This window comes from Lemur catta, chromosome X (genome assembly GCF_020740605.2).
Source record: "Lemur catta isolate mLemCat1 chromosome X, mLemCat1.pri, whole genome shotgun sequence".
Taxonomy (NCBI): Eukaryota; Metazoa; Chordata; class Mammalia; order Primates; family Lemuridae; genus Lemur; species Lemur catta.
Genome location: NC_059155.1, coordinates 46114680 through 46135617, shown reverse-complemented (window position 1 = coordinate 46135617; position 20938 = coordinate 46114680). Strand labels below are relative to the sequence as shown.

The following is a 20938-nucleotide window of genomic DNA, read 5'->3' as shown; positions in this document are numbered from 1 at the left end:
AGCGAGACCCTGTCTCTACTAAAAATAGAAAGAAATTATCTGGCCAACTAAAATATATATATATATAGAAAAAATTATCCGGGCATGGTGGCGCATGCCTGTAGTCCCAGCTATTGGGGAGGCTGAGGCAGTAGGATCGCTTAAGTCCAGGAGTTTGAGGTTGCTGTGAGCTAGGCTGACGCCATGGCACTCACTCTAGCCCGGGTAACACAGCGAGACTCTGTCTCAAAAAAAAAAAAAAAAAGGCTAATAACTAGAATCTACAAAGAACTCAAGCAAATCAGCAAGAAAAAAAATCAAACAACACCATTAAAAAGTGGGTAAAAGAACAGAAGCTTTTCAAAAGAAGACAGACTAATGGCCAACAAACATATAAAAAATGCTCAATGTCACTAATCATCAGAGAAATGCAAATCAAAACCATAAGAAGATATAACCTAATCCCAGTGAGAATGGCTTCTTATCAAAAAGTCCCAAAACAATAGATGCTGGCACGGATGTGAAGAGAATGGAGCACTTACACACTGTTGGTGGGACTGCGAATTAGTGCAACCTCTATAGAAAACAATATGGAGATTCCTCAAAGAACTAAAAGTAGACCTACCATTTGATCCAGAAATCTCACTACTGGGTATTTACCCAAAGGAAAAGAAGTTTTTCTATCAAAAAGATACCTGCACTTAAATGTTCATTGCAGCACAGTTCACAATTGCAAAGATGTGGAATCGACCCAAGTGCCCATCAATTCATGAGTGTATTAATAAAATGTGGTGTATGTACACCATGGAATACTACTCAGCCATAAAAAATGAATTAATACCTTTTGCAACAATCTGGATGGAACTGGAGACCATCCTCCTGAATGAAGTATCGCAAGAATGGAAAAACAAACACCACGTTTTCACTATTAAATTGGAACTAACCGATCAGCACTCATGTGCACAAATCGAAGTAAAACTAAACGGAAATCATCCAGGTGGGAGTGGGGAAGAGAGGATGGATGATATCATACGTAACGGGTACAATGTACACTATCTGAGTGATGGGCACCCTTACAACTTTGACTCAAGCAGTAGAAAAGCATCCATGTAACCAAAACATTTGTACCCCTGTAGTATTCTGAAATTTTAAAAATGGGAATAAAGGAAAAGGATATTGAAGTTTTCCATGCATGTAAAAAGGGCCCCTCCTCCAAACAATGAAAATACTTAATTCAGTAGCTGAATAAAAAAGATTGTATTTTGTTTATAAAGGACAAATATAATTTTATTTTAACTTTTAAAAGTAAAGGGTACTTTTGTAAGTACTCTAACATTTGTACAATCCCTACTCACTGTTTTGCAACACCCAGCACAACTCTTGGTAGTCACAATCACTTATTATAACTCTGTGTTGTAAGTTCAATTCAGTTCAACTCAATAAATATTTACTGAGCAACTTAATATGTGCAAGGCCCCATGGTATTCTTTGACACTTATCACAACTCCAGTAAAGCTTTATTTCTGTAATGTTTCTCTTTTATTTCTACTCATCTCCATGTACGTTTCAGTGTGTTCCACCTACCTGTGGAGTGAAAGTAAAGATAGTTTTCCGAATGTCATACAGTTTTGAAGTTCCAAGCACTCCCATGTGTCTGTAGGGTCGTCCGCTGAGTTTCATTCTACTATTGCATCCTGACAAAGATTTGAGAAATGGTGAAGATATTTTTAGTGTACAAATGAAATCAGCAAATATTTTTTACATATAGATACACACATAATGTATGTACATACAAATAGACACACACATCCACCTTATTCCCTCTAGTTTAAGTTGTCTTCTTTTTACAGTTTAACACTCTGAAATTGGAATCCATCTTATAATTGATGTCTATGCTAAATGTAGTTGAATATCTTTTTGTGTTCCAAAAGGCAGTTATTAAATCAGCATCTCTTACAATAAGGAAACAGTTAATTTATTCACACGCATATTTTTTCTAACATAAGATGACACTATACATATTGTTCTGAAATTTTTTCCCCCCAAATACTTATTTAATACCCTTTCATGTTAGTACTGACAGAACTACTACTTTATTTATTTATTTATTTTTGGTTAGAACACATTTTTCCTGGGGATTTTATTTTTTGCCCCTACTTTATCCAAAGTGTTATACTTATCAAATATAACATATTTTTAGTGTTTCTTCACTCTTGGTTGGGGCTAGAACCAGACTCCTGTGAAAGCCTTGGTCATATTTCAGGGTCCACTCAGTACAGCACATATTTCACCTGAGATAGAGGTTACAACCAAGTTTATGCATAGCTCCTTTCTTTTTGTTTGTTTCTATTTTTATTACAGTAATATATATGTAAAATTTACCATTTTAATAATTTTTAAGTGTACAGTTCAGTGGCATTAAGTACATTCACATCATTGTACAAATATCACCACCATCTATCTCCAGAACTTTTTCATCTTCCCAAACTGAAACTGTACCCATTTAACAGTAACTTCCCATGTCCCCAACCTCCCACCCTCTTGCAACCACCATTCTACTATATGTCTCTATGAATTTGACTACTCTTGGCATCTCATGTAAGTGGAATCATACAATATTTGTCCTTCTGTGTTGGCCTATTTCACTTAGCATAATGTCTTCCAGGTTCATCTGTGTTAAATTAATAGCATATGTCAGAATTTTCTACCTTTTTAAGACTGAATAATATTCCATTCTATGTATACATGACATGTTGTTTATCCACTCATCCATGGATGGACATTTGGGTTGCTTCCACCTTTGTGCTATTGTGAGCAATGCTGTACAATGGTGTAGAAAATATGTTTGAATTCCTGCTTTTACTTCTTTGGGGTATATACCCAGATGTGCAGTTGCTGGATCATATAGTTATTCTATGTTTATTTTTTTGAGGAACCACCATACCGTTTTCCATAGTGGGTATGCCATTTTACATTCCCACCAACAGTGCACAAGGGTTTTCATTTCTCCACATCCTCACCAACACTTCTTACTTTCTACTTTTTTTATGACAGTCATCATAATGAGTGCTAAGGTGGTATCTCATTGAGGTTTTCATGTACATTTCCCGAGTTATTAGTGATACTGAGCATCCTTTCATCTCCTAAGTGTTCATTTGCATATCTTCTTTGAAGAAATATCTATTCAAGTCCTTTGCCCATTTCTGAATCTGGTTGTTTTTTTCTTGTTGAGCTATAGTTCTTCTTTATATATTCTGGATATTAAGCCCTTATCAGATGTGTTATTGATAAATATTTTCTCCTATTCTGTGGATTGCCTATTCACTCTGTTGATGGTATCATTTGATGCACAAAAGTTTTATTTTGATGAAGTTCAACTTCTGTATTTTTTTCTTTGGTTGCCAGTGCTTTTGGTGTCATATCCCAGGAATCACTGCCAAGTCCAATGTCAAGAAGCATTTCCCCTATGTTTTCCTGTAAAAATTTTATAGGTTTAGGTCTTACATTTTGGTTTGTAAATCCATTTTTAGTTAATTTTTTTACATGGCTTAAAGTAAGCGTTCAATTTCATTCTTTTGCCTGTGGATATCCAGTTTTCCTGGTACCATGTGTTGAAAATACTGTTCTTTCCCCATTGAATGGCCTTGGCACCCATGTTGAAATCATTTCACCATGTATGCGAGGGTTTATTGAGCTCTCCATTCTATTCCATTGTTCTATATGTCTGTCTTTATGCTAGTACCATACTGTTTTGATTACTGTATCCCCATACTATGTTTTGAAATCAGGAAGTATGAGTCCTCCAACCTTGTTCTTTTTCAAGATTGTTTTGGCTACTCAGGGTCCCTTGAGATGCCACATGAATTTTAGAATGAATTTTCCTATTTTTGCAAAAATGGTCATTGGACTTTTGATAGGGCTGGTACTGAATCTGTTGATAGCTTTAGGTAGTAGTGGCACCTTAACAATATTATATCTTCCAATCCATAAACACGGGTTGTATTTCCATTTATTTGTGTTTTCTTTAATTTCTTTCAGCAATGTTTTGTCATTTTCAGTGCACAAGTCTTTCACCTCCTTGGTGAAGTTTATTCTTAAGCAATATTTTATTTTTGACGCAATTATAAATGGAAATATTTTCTTAATTTCCTTTTTAGATTGTTCATGTTCATTGTTGTATATAAAAATACAACTGACTTATGTGTTGATTTTGTATTCTGTAACTTTGCTCAACTTGTTTATTAGTTCTAACAGGGGTGTGTGTGTGTGTGTGTGTGTGTGTGTGTGTGTGTGTGTGTGCGCGCGCGCGCGCACATGCATAATCTTCAGGGTGTTCTCCATATGACATCATGTTACCTGCGGATAGGTATCATTTTAATTTTTCCTTGCCAATTTGGATGTCTTTTACTTTTGTTCTTACCTAATTGCTCTGACTAGAACTTCTAATGCTACATTGAATAGAAATCTATGTGTGTGTGTTTTAACTGCTTTTTTTTCTCTTGGCTTTTATTAATTTGGTTTTCTAGCAAGTTTTATTATATTTTTAATGCTAAACACAGTGTATAAAGAATTTCAGAGGCTATTGATGATATTATTTTCATCTAGAGAGTATTTAGTTTATTTTGGCAGGTAGATACACTACAAGCATATCACCTTGGGCCAATCATGGATTCAGAAGATGGTGTTTCAGGCTTTGTATTTGACACTTTCTAATTTATGGCTTCTGATTTCTAATTTGTGGCTTTTTCTTATTCCTAGGATGTACTCCCACGCTTCAGGGGTTTCAACTGAAAGCCTGAGGTGTTTATTACAGCTCCTTCCAAATATCAAAGGTCCTAAAATGCAATTTTTAACTCCCTAGCACAGTGAGATTTTCTGCTTAGTTTCTTGGTCCCTCACCCCATACAAACAAAGCTTAAGAATCAGCAAATGCTTTTCCATTTGTTTGTGTTATACATGATTTCTTTCATCAGTGTTTTGTAGTTATCCTCATAGACATATTCCACCTCCCTGGTTAAGTATATTCCTATAATAGATATTTTATTTTCTTTGCAGCTATTGTAAATAATATAGAGTTCTTGGTCTGACTCTCAGCTTGACTGTTATTGATATATAGAAACGCTACTGATTTGTGTACATTAATTTTTTAACCTGAGACTTTGCTGAATTTGTTTATCAATTCTAGGAGTCTTTTGGAGGAGCCTTCATGGTTTTCTAGATATAAAATCATGTCACACACTTGAAGCTCTGATTCGGGGGGGGAGGGGGCACAAGGGCAATATACGTAACCTAAACTTTTGTACCCCCATAATATGCTGAAATAAAAAAAAGAAAAAAAAAGAAATTGGAAAAAGAAGAATAAAGTAAGTCCAAAGTAAGCAGAAAGTAGGAAGTAATAAAAATAAGAGCAAAAGTCAATAAAACTAAGAATAAGAAAACAATATAGAAAATCAATGAAACCAAAAGCTGATTCTTTAAAAATATCAATAAAATTGATAAACTGTAAAAAAAAATAAAAATAAAATAAAAAAGATCATATTGGCAAATAGGGATAGTTTGAGCTCCTCTTTTCCAATTTGTATGCTCTTTATGTCTTTCTCTTGCCTGACTGCTCTGGTTAGGACTTCCAGTACTATGTTGAAAAGAAGTGGTGACAGAGGGCATCCTTGTCTTGTTCCAGTTTTTAGGGGAAACTCTTTCAACTTTTCCCATTCAGTATAATGTTGGCTGTGGATTTGTCATAGATGGCTTTGATTATTTTGAGGTATGTTCCTCCTATGCCTAGTTTGTTGTGGGTTTTTTTTTTTTTTTTAAGACAGGGTCTCGCTTTGTTGTCCGGGCTAGAGTGAGTGCCGTGGCGTCAGCCTAGCTCACAGCAACCTCAAACTCCTGGGCTTAAATGATCCTACTGCCTTAGCCTCCTGAGTAGCTGGGACTACAGGCATGCGCCACCATGCCCGGCTAATTTTTTCTATATATATTTTTTAGTTGGCCAGATAATTTCTTTCTATTTTTAGTAGAGATGGGGTCTTGCTCTTGATCAGGCTGGTCTCGAACTCCTGAGCTCAAACAATCCACCTGCCTCGGCCTCCCAGAGTGCTAGGATTACAGGCGTGAGCCACTGCGCCCGGCCTTGAGGGTTTTTATCATAAAGGGTGCTGGATTTTATTGAGTGCTTTTTCTACATCTATTGAGATGATGATATGATTTTTGTTTTTAATTCTGTTTATGTGGTGAATCACATTTATTTGTTTGCTGTGTTTAACCATCTTTGCATCCCTGGGATGAAACCCACTTGATCATGGTATATGATCTTTTTAATGTGCTGTTGGATTTACTTTGCTAGTATTTTTGAGGATTTTGCATCTATGTTCATGAGGCATATTGATCTGTAGTTTTCTTTTTTTGTTGTGTCCTTTCCTGGCTTTGGTATCAAGGTGATACTGGCTTCACAGAATGAGTTAGAGAGGATTAATTCCTTTTCGATGCTATGGAACAGTTTCAGTAGGATAGGTACCATTTCTTCTTTATAGGTCTAGTAGAATTTGGCTGTGAATCCATCTGGCCCTGGGGTTTTTTGTTTTTGTTGGGAGAATTTTTGTTACTGTTTCAATCTTCCTGTTCATTATACCATAGACTGGAAGAAACAATATTGTTAAAATGTCCATACTGCCCTTAATGATTTACAGTTTCAATGCAATCCCATCAAAATAGCACCCCATTTTTCACAGAACTAGAAAAAATCCCAAATTTCATGTTGAATCAAAGAAGAGCCCAAATAGCCAAAGCAATCCTAAGCAAAAAGAACAAACCTGGAGGCATCATGTTACCAGACTTAAAATTATACTACAAGGCTACATTAACCAAAACAGCATGGTACTGGTATAAAGGTAGATACGTAGACCAATGGAATAGAAGAGAGAACCCAGAAATAAAACCATATAGCTACAACCAACTGATTTTCAACAAACCAGACAAAAATATACCCTGGGGAAAGGATGCCCTAGTCAATAAATGGTGCTTGGAAAATCAGATAGGCACAGGCAGAAGAATGAAACTGGATCCCTGTATCTCTCATTATATATAAAAATTAACTCAAGATCGATTAAAGACTTAAATGTAAGACCTGAAACCATAAAAATTCTAGAAGAAAACATAGGAGAAACTCTTCTGGACATTGGCCTAGGCAAAGAATTTATGACTAGGATCTCAAAGGCAAATATAGCAACAACAAAAATAAATGGGACTTAACTAAACTAAAAAAGTTTCTGTACAGCAAAGGAAATAATCAATAGAGCAAGCAGACAAACTACAGAATGGGAGGATATGTTTGTGAACTATGTATCTGACAAAGGACTAATATCCAGAATCTACAAAGAATTCAAACAAATTGGCAAGAAAATAGATGCAAAAATTCTCAATAAAATGCTAACAAACTGAATTCAGGTGCTTATCAAAAAAATAATCCATCACGACCAAGTGGGCTTCATCCCAGAGATGCAGGGATGGTCCAACATACTCAAATCTATAAATGTAATTCACCACATAAATAGAAGCAAAAACAAAGACCATATGATCCTCTCAATAGACACAGAAAAAGCATTCGACAAAATTCAGCACCCTTTGATGATAAGAACGCTTAACATAACAGGCGTAGATGGGACTTACCCAAAAATGACATAAGCCATATATGACAAACCCACAGCCAACATCATACTGAATGGGGAAAAACTGAAAGCATTCCCACTTAGAACCGGAACCAGACAAGGTTGCCCTTTATCATCACTTCTATTCAACATAGTGCTAGAAGTCCTAGCCAGAGCAATCAGACAAGAGAAGGAAATCAAGGGCATCCAAATGGGGGTAGAAGAGGCAAAACTATCCCTCTTTGCTGATGATATGATCCTATATCTAGAAAACCGCAAATATTCTGCCATGAGACTACTGGATTTGATAAACAAATTCAGCAAAGTCTCAGGTTACAAATTCAATGTACAGAAATCAGTAGCATTCCTATATGTCAACAACAGTCAAACTGAGAACCAAATCAAAGACTCAATACCCTTCACAATATCAACGAAGAAAATAAAATACTTAGGAATATATTTAACTAAGGTGGTAAAAGACCTCTACGGGGAGAACTACAAAACACTGAGGAAAGAAATAGAGGATATAAACAGGTGGAAAACCATACTAAGCTCATGGGTCAGCAGAATCAACATTGTTAAAATGTCTATACTACCCAAAGTGATCTACAGGTTCAATGCAATCCCCCTTAAAATACCAACATCACTTTTGCAGATGTAGAAAAAATAATTCTATGTTTCATATGGAACCAGAAGACGCCGTATAGCAAAAGCAATCTTAAACAAAAAAGAACAAACTGGGAGGCATCAATTTACCAGACTTCAAGCTACATTACAAGGCTATAGTAACTAAAACAGCATGGTACTGGCACGAGAACAGAGACATAGACCAATTCCATAGACCAACAGAACAGAACTGAGAACCCAGATATAAAACCATCCTCATATAGCCATCTAGTCTTTGACAAAGCAGACAAAAATATACACTGGGGAAAAGAATCCTTATTCAATAAATGGTGCTGGGAAAACTGGATGGCCACATGTAGAAGACTGAAATAGGATCCGTGCTGTTCACCTCTCACAAATATCAACTCACAGTGGGTAACAGACTTAAACCTAAGGCATGAAACTATAACAATTCTAGAAGAAAATGTTGGAAAAGCTCTTATAGACATTGGCCTAGGCCAAGAATTTATGAAGAAGACCCCTAAGGCAATCACAGCAATAACAAAAATAAATGGAACCTGATCAAATTAAAAAGCTTCTCATAGCCAAGGAAACTATGACAGCAAACGGACAACCTACAGAATGGGAGAAAATATTCGCATGCTACACATCCAATAAAGGGCTAATAACTAGAATCTATATAGAACTCAGGAAAATCAGCAAAAAAAAAAAATCAAACAACCCTATCAAAAAGTGGGCAAAGGACATAAACAGAAACTTTTCAAAAAAAGATAGATTAATGGCTAACGAACATATGAAAAAATGCTCAACATCTCTAATCATCAGGGAAATGCAAATCAAAACCACAATGAGATATCACTTAACTCATTGTGAGAATGGCCTTTATCAAAAAGTCCCAAAGCAACAAATGTTGGCATGGATGCAGAGAGACAGGAACACTCATACACTGCTGGTAGGACTACAAACTAGTACAACCTCTGTGGAAAGTAATATGGAGATACCTCAAAGAGATACAAGCAGAACTACCATTTGATCCAGCAATCCCATTACTGGGCATCTACCGAAAGGAACAAAAGACATTCTATAAAAAAGACATCTGCATTCGAATGTTTATAGCAGCACAATTCACAATTGCAAAGATGTGGAAACAACCCAAGTGCCCATCAAAACATGAGTGGATTAATAAAATGTGGTATATGTATACCATGGAGTTCTACTCAGCCACAAAAAACAGTGGTGATCTAGTGCCTCTTGTAATTATCCTGGATAGAGCTGGAGCCCATTCTACTAAGTGAAGTATCCCAAGAATGGGAAAAAAAAGCACCACATTTACTCACCATCAAATTGGTATTAACTGATGAACACTTATGTGCACATATAGTAGTAACATTCATCAGGTGGGAGGGGGAAGAGGGGTTGGGTATATTCACACATAATGGGTGTGGTGCACATTGTCTGGGGGATGGACACCCTTGCAGCTCTGACTCGGGTGGGGCAAAGGCAATATATGTAACCTAAACATTTGTATCCCCATAATATACTGAAATAAAAAAATAAAAAAATAAGAGAAAAAAAGAAAATATTTGAGATAAGGCAACAAATTCTATTTAGTTAATGTATATATATATGAATATACATGGTAAGGAAATATCCCTTTTTTCTTTGTGGAATTATGGCTGTCATTCAATGTATACTTAAAGCAATTTTGTTATTGTGAAACTGTTGCAATAATAGAATTTTGAAGAATCACTCATTTGATTGATAAGTCATCGAGTGTTGCCTCTTCTATCATGCTTTTCCTATTTCCTCACAAAACTATCCTCTTTCTCCTGTACTTTGTACATAACACCATTATTACAGCATTTATAAGACCGTACTGTGATTATTTGGTTGCATGTCTATGTCTCCCACAGCATCTAGCCCAGTGACTGATACTAATATGTGAGCAATAAGTGCTTAAGAATGAATGAAGGAAGGAAACAAATCTTTCTTGGAAATGTTATGTAAGCACACATTTGGAATAAAGATATAATATTGGCTGATAGTCATACCCTATGTACCAAAGAGTTCATAAAATATACCTAAAATTATCAAGCCTGCTCGGAATAGATATGATTAGAAATTTGGATTCCAGTGACTCTAAATTCCTTCTCAGATCCACTATGGCAAAGCAATACAAGATCAAGGAGACGATAAAAGGAAGGAAATCAGTCTGCATCAAATAATGCTTTGCTTCTAGCAGGTTGGCGCATCTCCTTACCTAGGCTGGAATAAATGTGGCTGAGAATACGAGCTGGTTGTACTCTGATGGGGTATACCTCGGCAATGGTCTCCACATCAATTCCTTTGTCCTTCAAAATGGCCTTTATTTCTTCTGTTTCAGCTAGAATGGAGACTAAAGGAAAGAAAGAAGATGAGCTCAACAGAAAATTTTATCTCAAGAGGAACCTAAAAATCTCTCAAGCCACAAAATTTCTTTTGAAGGGGAAAAAAAAGGAAAGCAGAGGAAATTAAGTTACTGAGGAACTCTGATGAAACAGTATCGTGCTAGGTACTTAACAATATTATCTAAATGGAAAAGAAAAAAGATCTCATGACTAGAGTATTAGATTGTGCTTCCTGGCTAAGTACCCATGTGCTCCTAGAGAATGCCATATTCTCTTTATATCTGAGATTCCATATACAAATGGGAAAAATCTATCATGAGGCTTGTTACAGCTTTGATAAAAATTGATTTCCCCAGCTCCTTCATTTCAGTACACTTTAGGTCAGCCCCAGAAATGTGAGGTTAATAAACAACACCCTAAAGACAAGAGTTACCCTATAGCTAGAGAATGGTAGAAGGCAGGGTAAATTGGGGATAAAGATTTGAGCCGTCAACATAAGAAGGTATTACATTTGAAATTGTATATATTTTTGGGGGGATATATGTGGGAAGAGATGGGGATGATACTTCTCTAGACTCAGAGCCTGCCAAGCCTAGACAGCTCCCTTTTCTTCCCACTCACGTTACTGAAGTGGTTAAACCTATACACAAGGGAGAAGACCAGGCTAGCTCCCTGATTCTTCTTTTTGCTTTCCCCCAATGGGACAGATACCTGACTGGGGGCCAGTAACCCACATAAGGCTTTAGCTGGCTAGACACTAAGCACCAGAGGCAAACATGCCCTCTACTCCTGCTCCTCTAATGCTGGTAGATGTGTTGGATTGTTCACAGAAAAAAGAATGTACCACATGGCTCACTCCAGCTTAACAATATTTTCTGTTGAGTTTTTGGGGCAAAAGCTTAGTTAACAAAGAAGTACTTTGCTTTCCTTTGCCATTACCCTTTGTGTGTTTTTCTGTCTTAGGAACCTCAAGCTAATAGATTGCTGTGGTCTGGGCCAGGATATGCAGGATATAGCAATTACAGAGTCCCCTGAACATAACACTATCTTGATTACCTCTAACTGAAAACATGAAAATGAAAGAAATTCTTCAGGGAAAATGTACAGAGGAAGAATCACAGTTGCCTGAGAACAGTCTAGGGAAACACATGTGGTCATTTATGGATTCATTAATAAATATTTATTAAGTACCTAAATGTATGAGGTACTATGCTAGGCACCAGGGATAGAATGAATAAAGATGAATAAACTAGTCTCTTCCTGAAGGAGCTCACAGTGTAATAGAAGTGGCACACACATGAACTGATTATAAAATAACCTGCTAGGTAAGTAGAGATATGCACAAAACGTTATGACATCATCCAGGAGTGACACCTATCTGGTCTGGGGTTGGGAGGGGTGGTTTCAAGAAAGGCTTCCTAAAAGAGTTGATGCCCAAACTTGAGTTTGAAATAATGAACAAATTAGCCAGAAGAAAGAAAAAGATAAGAAGGAGATAGCCATTCTAGGCAGAGGGTCCAAAATGAACTTAATGAGATGAAAAAGTGTGGCTGCATGTGTAGCATGAAGCATCTTGTATAGTGGCCATAGAAATGAATCTGGAAAGGAAGACAGGGGCTAGATCATCATGGAGGGCATATGTGTCACCTTAAGGATTTTCTATTTTATCCTTGGGCAATGCTTTCCAAACTTCATTCCACTGAGCCTCAGCCTAATACAGGAGACAATGTAATTAGTAGTTCGAGTATAGGAGACTTAAGGAAAGTAAAGTAAACAACACTCTGGGGTACCAGGAGTACTTTCAACCCAAGCAACTCAGTTTTTTTGTTTATATTTTATGAAATATTTGGAAAATTCTTATTTAATGCCTCTTATGTGTTAGGCACTGCCAAATGGTAGGGGTATGTATATAAACATATATGATCCCCACATGGAGAAAATGATACTGATACTGAGTCCTAATTGAAGGCTCAATAGGAGTTAATCTGATAGAAGTGATGGTAAAAGTAAGGGAGAAATTGTTCCAGAGAGAAGAAATAGCATGGACAATGGCTCAAGGGAACAGAGAACAAGGCAGATCTAGGATTTATAAAAAGTTCTTTATATCAGGAGAAGTATAGTGAGGCAGTGATGACAAATGAAGCTGGAGATAGGGTCAGGAACCAGATCATACACACCCTTGTAAGCCATATTAAGGAGACTGCCAAAGGGGAAGTTCCTGAAGAGTTATAATCAGATGAATAACATATCCATCCTTGCATCTTAAAAAGACTATTTTTCAGTTGATAATAAAAGCATAAACTGATATGGTAGTGGGCCTAGACTGAAGACAGAGAGAACAGCTAAAGTTATTGCAGTAATAGAAGGGAGAGATGTTGATTACCTACATTGGGATCATGATATTGGTACTGAAGAAAATTGGATGGATTTCAGAATTATTTAGGAAGTAAAGAAGCCAGAACCTGTTAACTGATTGAATATAGGATGTGAGAAAGAGGGAGATATTGAGAAGGATTCTCTGGGTGTTTATTTGTGTAACCAAGAAGATAGTATGCCATTTAATGACACAGGCACATAGGAGGAAAAGCAGGTATGAGTGATATAATACTAGGATGGTGCACCTGATAAATTTTAGACATGTTGAATAAATTTACAGTGCATGTGAGACATCCAAGGGGGTTAAAAGAAGCTGATATACATTCAGGAGTCATTAGCATAGATGTGATAGGTCAAGGAGAAAATACAGACAAGAGGAGATGAGGACCTAGAATATAACCTTGAGAAATTCCAACATATAAGGAATGGGCAGATGAAATAAAGCCTGGGGTGTGGTGGGGGAGTTCTTGTCTCATGGCTTATATTTTCTCTATGGTATAGGAGGTGAGGTCATCTTTTGAGAGTGAGGGAAGAAGTGAGAAGGTGGGAAAATAGAAAAGGTTTGGAATAGGAGGAATCTGAGAGACAGAAACAAATATTCACAGTAAGAAGAGCAGTGGACTAATGACAGAACCCTCAGAAACACTGATGGTTACGAGACAAAAAGAAGAGGAAGCCCAGAAATAGACAGAAAAGTGCTTAATCTAGGTTGAAGGAGATCCAAGAGAGTATGGGATCATAGAAAGTGTGGGAGTTAAGAATTTCCAGAAAGATAAACAATAAATGGAACAGAAAGATCCACTAAGACATAGATCGAAAAATATCCACCAAATTTGGCAATACAAAGGTCACTCACTGGTAACTTAAGCATGAGCATTTCAGAATAAATGGTATATAAATAACCAGAAGATTGAATGAAAAAGGAAGGAGCTATGTAGCATAGTTATAGAGGGAGATGAACATGTCAGTAGTCTAAAAAAACAGAACCAACAGAGCAGGAGAGTTTAAAGACTCCAGGAAAGAGAAAGTTTCTAGAGAAGGTTGGGGAAGAGGTCAGAATCAAGCATCAGAAGGAATACTTGGCCTTGGAGAAGAAACCTTTTTTCTGGGACTGGAGAAAAGGAGGCAAGGATGGGTAAGAGTGTAGGGACAGGGAGGGCTGGGGAATTGATGACGATCAGAATATTAAGATTAACAGGCATGAAGAAGCAGACCAAGAATTAGGCTGAAAACAAGGGGTGGGGTTGAAAACAGAGATAGTTTGGAATAGTGGTTGAGAAGTATGAAAATGCTAATGATAAGAACAAGGACTAACAGGAGGCATTGTAGACCTAGCTGAGTTGGAGACCATGGATTTCCAGTGTCACTACTCTGCTCATTTGGGTGATTTTTTTTTCCAGTAGCTATTAGCAAGCCAGGTATAGGATCAGAAAATGTAAATTGTATGATTGCTCTGGGACTATGACTTTTAAGGTGGGTGTAGTAGAAACATGGTGCATTGGTGATTGAGAGATTTAATCAACCATGAGGCAGGGAGAAGACTAGGAGAAAATAGAGACAAGCATAATGGGAAGAAAAAGAAAGCTGAAATAATATATGGTTATGGCCAGAGAGTAGAATATTGGAATTTAGGTATCTGAGGTAGAAGAGTCCTAAAGTTTGGTCCTTGGAGTGGCCAGCTAAAATACAGATAGAAGGAAAGGTAACTAGAGTTATGGATAGCCAAGAATTTTGAGGCTAAAATGTTAGACGGAACCTACATCAATGCTGAAAACATATTGAAATAACCTACACTGGAGAAATAGATTTGCTTCTAGTTTGACAACAGGATTTGGGGAAGAAGAGGAAGCGGTGAGCCAAGCCTCAAAGTCTTCAATGAATGAATTAGAGCAACTAGGAGATCAATATAGCGAGATGGCATAAACCTCAAAGCTCAACAAGCTTTCTCATGGGAGGGGAAGAATAATGATCTTTATATAATGTTTGCTATATACACTGATAAGCAAGAACTACCTGTATAACCATATGGAATACCAAGTATAAGAAAGTTTAGAAAATACACAGTATTCTTTTCTATATAGAACCAACTTCAAAGTCAAGTGACTGGAGACATTTCAAAGGAGCTTCACAGCAGGACTTAATACTATATTGGATAATGATGTTAGAGATTCAAAAATTACCTCAAGCCTTCTACCCTAGAAGACTAAAATAATGGTAATATCATTGAGAGAGATAACGAATGTGGAAAGATCTGCTTTTCTTGGGAGAGGTAAAAGGATGGGATAGAGACAGAAGAGGTTAGTTTTGTGTTTGAAGTGTAAGTGCTAGAGATGTTTTATAGTTATTGGGACTAGAGTTCTTAACATGTTTATAGAACTCAACCCAGTATTTTGCATACAGTAGATGTCCCCAATTTAAGTTGATTGTTAGGAACAAAAATAAAGGCTTGGAGTACTCTCTAAAGAGGTAATACTTGGAGCCGTGGAAGCAAATTTATTATGAGGGAGGCTGGCCTAGCAAACTAATACAGGGTTATAAATACAGACAGACAAGAGTCAAAGACTTAAGTACAGAACCATCAGGAAGATATGGGAAAAAAGGAGTACTAGCAGAAAAAGCAAAGGAGTGGTCAGAGAGAAAGCAGAGATAACCAGGAGGCTAAAATGTCATGACAGTTAAAAGAAAAGAGTTTCCAGAAATAAGGAATGGTTAAGATGTCAAATAATATTTTGGAGTGCTCTGACATACTATTCATTTATGATTAACAGTAATTTTGAAGTGAAATTGAACTAAGTTTATTATATACTTTTTGAAGCCTAATAAAATGTCAACTGAAGAATAAAGTCATAATTTACTGGCCCAAAGATCTCTGTCCCTAGCCATACCTTTAATATAAAGCTTCTGCTGCTGGGAATAAGAATACATACCTTGAACCACAACATCTGGCTTTGGTACAGTAGAAAACCTACGATTCAGGGGATCAATTTCTCCAGGAGCTAAAAATCCCTAAAGAAAAACCATAAAAAGATGGATTATTCAGGCAGGATAATATAAGAGGTGCTAGATCACCACTGTTTTTTGTAATTGAGTAGTATTCCATAGTATACATATACCACATTTTATTAATCCACTCATGTATTGAAGGGCACCTTGGATTGTTTCCACATCTTTGCAATTGTGAATTGTGCTGCCATAAACATTTGAGTGCACATGTCTTTATAGATATCACAAGAATAGAAAATAAGCACCACCTGTATTCACCATCAAATTGGTACTAACTGATCAACACTAAGGTGCTCACATGGTAGTAATATTCATTGCGTGTCAGTCAGATGGAGGGGTGGGTATGGGTAAACTCACAACTAACAGATGCGGTGCATACTGTATGGGGAAAGGGCAAACCTCTAACTCTGGCTTGGGTAAGACAAAGTCATTACTTCTAACCAAAATGTTTGTACCCCCATAATATCCTGAAATAAAAAATAATAATGAAAAAGATGGATTACTAAGTTTCAGAAAAACAAAACAAAACAAAACCTAATGTTTGAGGAGAAACAGCATTCCTATGCAAATAGCCCCATACCATATACATTTGAGAGGCAGGCACAGAAAGGAAACAAATGCCTTCACTGTATAAAAATGTTTGAACTCCCTGAATTCACATCCAAATTAATTTTATCTGAAGATAATTTCTATTGGCAGCCACAAATTCTTTTTTTGGAAATAAATGAGGTATAAATTATAAATAAACAGAAAGTTTTCTAGTTACTCCTCTATGTTCTCTGGATATATTAATACAAATGATTAGATGATCAGACCACAATGCTTATCAGTAATTTAAGCTATTACTCCTGCTGTTTTCTCATTGTTCATGTGTCTGCTATGCCTTCTGCTCAACAGAAATCTTTTGACTTGAGTTTCTGCTCTTTATGAAATGGGATGAACTCACCTATTTTTCCCTTAAGAATATCTTTTCTCATTGCATTTAATTTATTCTAATTGAATGAGAAAGTTACCAGGTAAGGATTATTTTAAACAAAATGTTCTGTCCATTATTGCTAGATTCATTTAGTAATGTCAACTAAAGATAACCAAACAGCCACAGCCATAGGGGGAATAAAAAAGAACAAAGCAGCTGCAGAAAATCAGTGGTCATATATAACAGGTCAAAGAGTCTGGCTCAGAAAGGATAGCTAAGTCCCATCCTCAATCCTCTAGGAGCTGGGTTATATCTCATCAAACTAACCTACACTGGGGAAATAGATTTGCCAACAAATCTGAAAAACTTTTGAGAAAAACAACTTTTCTATTTAGGCTCAAAATGTCACAAAGAAGCTGGACACAAAGTCAGAGATTCCCCAGTGCTTCATTAAGAGCTATCTCAACAGAATTTGATATAAGGATCATTTAGAGAATCTCTGACCAAAAGAAAAAAAAACAAACAAAAAATACCCAACCAACCAAAAACTGTGATGTTCCTAACCACTTGTTATGGCACCTAAAAAAAAAATTACCATTTAATTCAATTAAAGAATGAAACATTATGTTGCTTGGAAAGGTTAGTACTTAATCCATTATCAGTAATTAACCAGCTAAGCACAATTGCATTCATCACCAGGCAAGGCATTGAGGAGAGTTTTGAAAGGGAAAGATCCGGGGCCTGATTCCTGGGCAGCTCCAAGAACAATGCTAAAGTAGAGAGCCCCGGGCAGCATGAGGGACGTGGTTGCACGGGGCAAAGGACTTTTGTCGAGGGTTGGCCATGCTCCCCACTCTAAGGACCTACAGGAAAAACTATAATTAAAGCAAAGTGCAAAAGGCAAAAGACGTCCTTCAGCTTTAATGAGCTTCTCATGAATCTGATTATTATGGTGACCAAGGCAGAAAAAAGTGGGATAGCCTTTAAGTTTCCCCTTACCTCTGCCATCAAGCTTCCTAAAATGTATAGAGACTGACCCCACATATGAGGCAACTTTCCCATGGGGACTCGGTCCACAGTGTGAGGATTCTGATATTCTTCATCAACCTAACAGAAAAAATGAAGAGGCCAGATGAGGAGTAATAGAAGGCTTAAGATACTAGATAATAAAAAGGCTGAGTCTGGACTGTGATTTGTATTCCATGTAGTCACATGTGCAATACACTGAAAACTCAAGCACTATAACTATAGTCTCGGGCAGTGCTCCTCAGACTGTTAGGTACATACAAATTACCTGAGGATCTTGTTAAAATGCAGATTCTGATTGAGTACGCATGAGGTAAGGCCTGAAACCTATTTTTAACAAGCTCTAATGCTGCTAATGTTGCTAAGAGCTTATTCTACCCATCCCCACCAGAAAGGAAGACTGTATCTCTCCCATATCTAATGCTCTTTTGCAATGGAGAAGAGGAACGATGGTACACCTGACTGGTATTTTGGGAAAATGAAGACAGGACATGCTTAATTTTCCAAATTTGATCTATTTAAATAATCCTGGATTATTGGCCTCAAAGCAGAGAACACCAAATCCTGAGAGCTCACACAGAACATCACTCTAGTTCTACCTACTGATCTCCACATCATTCTCAACATTGAGGTTTGGTCTTTTCCTTGTCTTGCTGTGCAACAGTGCCATAACTGAGGCTGCTTTAAAATTTATTTTTAAAGGAATAAAATCATATTTCTGTTTTCTTATACATAAAGACAACATTAAAATCAGAAGATTAAAAATTATTTGACTCAAATGAGGCAGTCCTATCAAGGTATTGCTCCTTTTCTATCAGCTATATGTTATGGCACTGTTCAACTCACCCTGTCAGGAGGAACACTGTACAGCTCTGGCAGAAGTGGCACTCCATTTTTGCCCTTGATGAGGACTGCTTCCAGAGCCTCTCGATACTCTTGAACCTACAGATCAAAGAAAGGCAGAAAAAAAAACTTATAGAAAGTTCCCTTGGGGCCCTAGGAGAAGTTTGTGGCCAGAGAAGGTCCTATTGCAAAGCAGCTAATTCACCTAGTAAAATGGAAGGGAAAGGGAAACAGCATTTACTAAATGCTTGTTATAGGCCAAATATTATGCTAGGAGTTTTGTATACTTTAATGCATTTAATTTTAATAAACTTCCAAGGAGGTTTGTGTAATTAAAGCCCTTTAACAGGGAAATTAAGGCTCAAAGAGGTTGTGAACTTGTGGAAGATCAAAGAGCTAGTACATGGTTGAGTCCAGAATGTAGCCCAGCTTCTCCATAGGCCTGTTTTGATCCACTATATATACCTTAAGTATAGCTTCTTGACTTTAGGATATATTGGCTTTAAAACTGCCTTCTTACCTGCTAAATAGGTTTCTATTATGGTCAAGTTTATGTTCTTTGTTTAACAATTTGCTAAAGCTTAGCAATACATAAAATGTAAAAAATCAAAATCAAAACAAAACCATAATTTGTGGTGGAAAAACATACAGTCAGTTCTGCTATAACACTTGTTTGAAAAACACAAATTTGTTCCAGTACATTTGATATATTAGGGAACAACTTGAGCATAACATGAATTTTACATTTGTATAACTTCATACTGAGAATGTACTCAGCTGAATTGAGACATATAAGAATACACAAAACATACACACATGCATACATCTCAGGAGGATAATGAACCACAGCCATCCACATCTGTTGTTAACAACTTTCTGTCCAATTTCAGATAACGCTCATTTCACCACTTCATAACTTACAAGCTGCAACCTTCTGATGGCCACGTTGGCTACACAGCTATGTGCTCTTTTTAATTTCTCCTCTCTTTCCTCTCAGCCTATTTTTTTTTATTTTTCCTCTCTGCTCTATGTTTTTTTCCCTCTATTTTTCTCTCATTTTTTCCCCTTCTCTTTTGTTCTTTTCCTCTTGAATACAGGGTGGCAGGCATGAGAGCCAGGTGGATGATCTGGTGGGAAGATGCACATACACTTCCCCAAGCAAACTTCAGGTTTTTTTCAAGGTAAAAGAACTATGATTATTGTGGTATTTATGTATTTCTTAACTACTTAACATATATAAAGCTGTGATACTCTTTTTATTAGGTTCCTATCATTCTGTATGTGTTACATCTTATGGGCTGTGCCCCTCACCCCATTTTCCCATAAACTCTGCAATTTTTATTTCTTAAATACGCATAGCATGGTGATTTTTAAAGAATGCCTATGCTCATTGTAGCAGACCTGACTGTACCTTGCATTTATAACATGTCTTTATCTGTGAAATTTAAAGAACTTCAGGGATATCCTCTTCAATAAGCAGATAAAAAACTATTTTTATCTTATGTATGGAGAAATGGAAGAAGTCAGTTACAAACTTGGGCTACTCAATGGTCAGGAGTGAAGCAAAAAAAAAAAAAAAAAAGAAAGAAAGGAAAAAAAAAAGAAGAACAAAGAATCCAAGTCTTCTAACTCTTTTTTTTTTTTTTTTTTTAGTGCCGTTATTTAGCCTTACATGGAGTTTACCACCCGCTTTGGGCTGCATTCCCAAGCAACCCGACTCCAGGAAGACCCGGGCCTGGTGCACTGGGGGCCGCTACCGGCTTAAGTCTTCTAACTCTTAACTTAGTACCCTCAGCTACTAGTCTCTAAGAGACAACTCTATCTCTTCCCTGTTAGGAAGACTTCCATTTGGACACAGGGTTGGTATAGCCATTAACTGAAAGAAGACATAACAAGAACATCCTGCTGAAAAACACTCCCTAGCTCATTACCTGTTCTGCATTGCCACTGAAGACCCCATCAAGGATAAAGTATGTCCAGAACAATGGCCATTCACACTCAATGTTTTCAAATAGCTTCAGCTCAGCTGGTTCATAGTACAGACGATTGGGATCCTGGTAAAAACACAATAAACAAAGTCTGTCTTATCACTCCGATGTTAGATATACATCTTTAGTTCAGAAGTATTATAATAT

At 36.8% G+C, this 20938-nt stretch overlaps 1 protein-coding gene across 5 annotated transcripts in view; it reads right to left on the bottom strand.

The window, feature by feature from the left end:
- PHKA1 (phosphorylase kinase regulatory subunit alpha 1) overlaps positions 1 to 20938 on the bottom strand; it is a 131195-nt gene that overhangs the window by 71226 nt on the left and 39031 nt on the right. For all 5 annotated transcript variants that reach the window (XM_045537751.1, XM_045537752.1, XM_045537750.1 and 2 more), the window contains exons 10-15: positions 20735 to 20857; positions 18807 to 18902; positions 17934 to 18041; positions 15943 to 16021; positions 10513 to 10647; positions 1564 to 1673 (exon numbers count right to left, since the gene is read on the bottom strand). In XM_045537751.1, coding sequence (XP_045393707.1) covers positions 1564 to 1673; positions 10513 to 10647; positions 15943 to 16021; positions 17934 to 18041; positions 18807 to 18902; positions 20735 to 20857 — 651 coding nt within the window. The remainder of the gene's footprint in view (positions 1 to 1563; positions 1674 to 10512; positions 10648 to 15942; positions 16022 to 17933; positions 18042 to 18806; positions 18903 to 20734; positions 20858 to 20938) is intronic.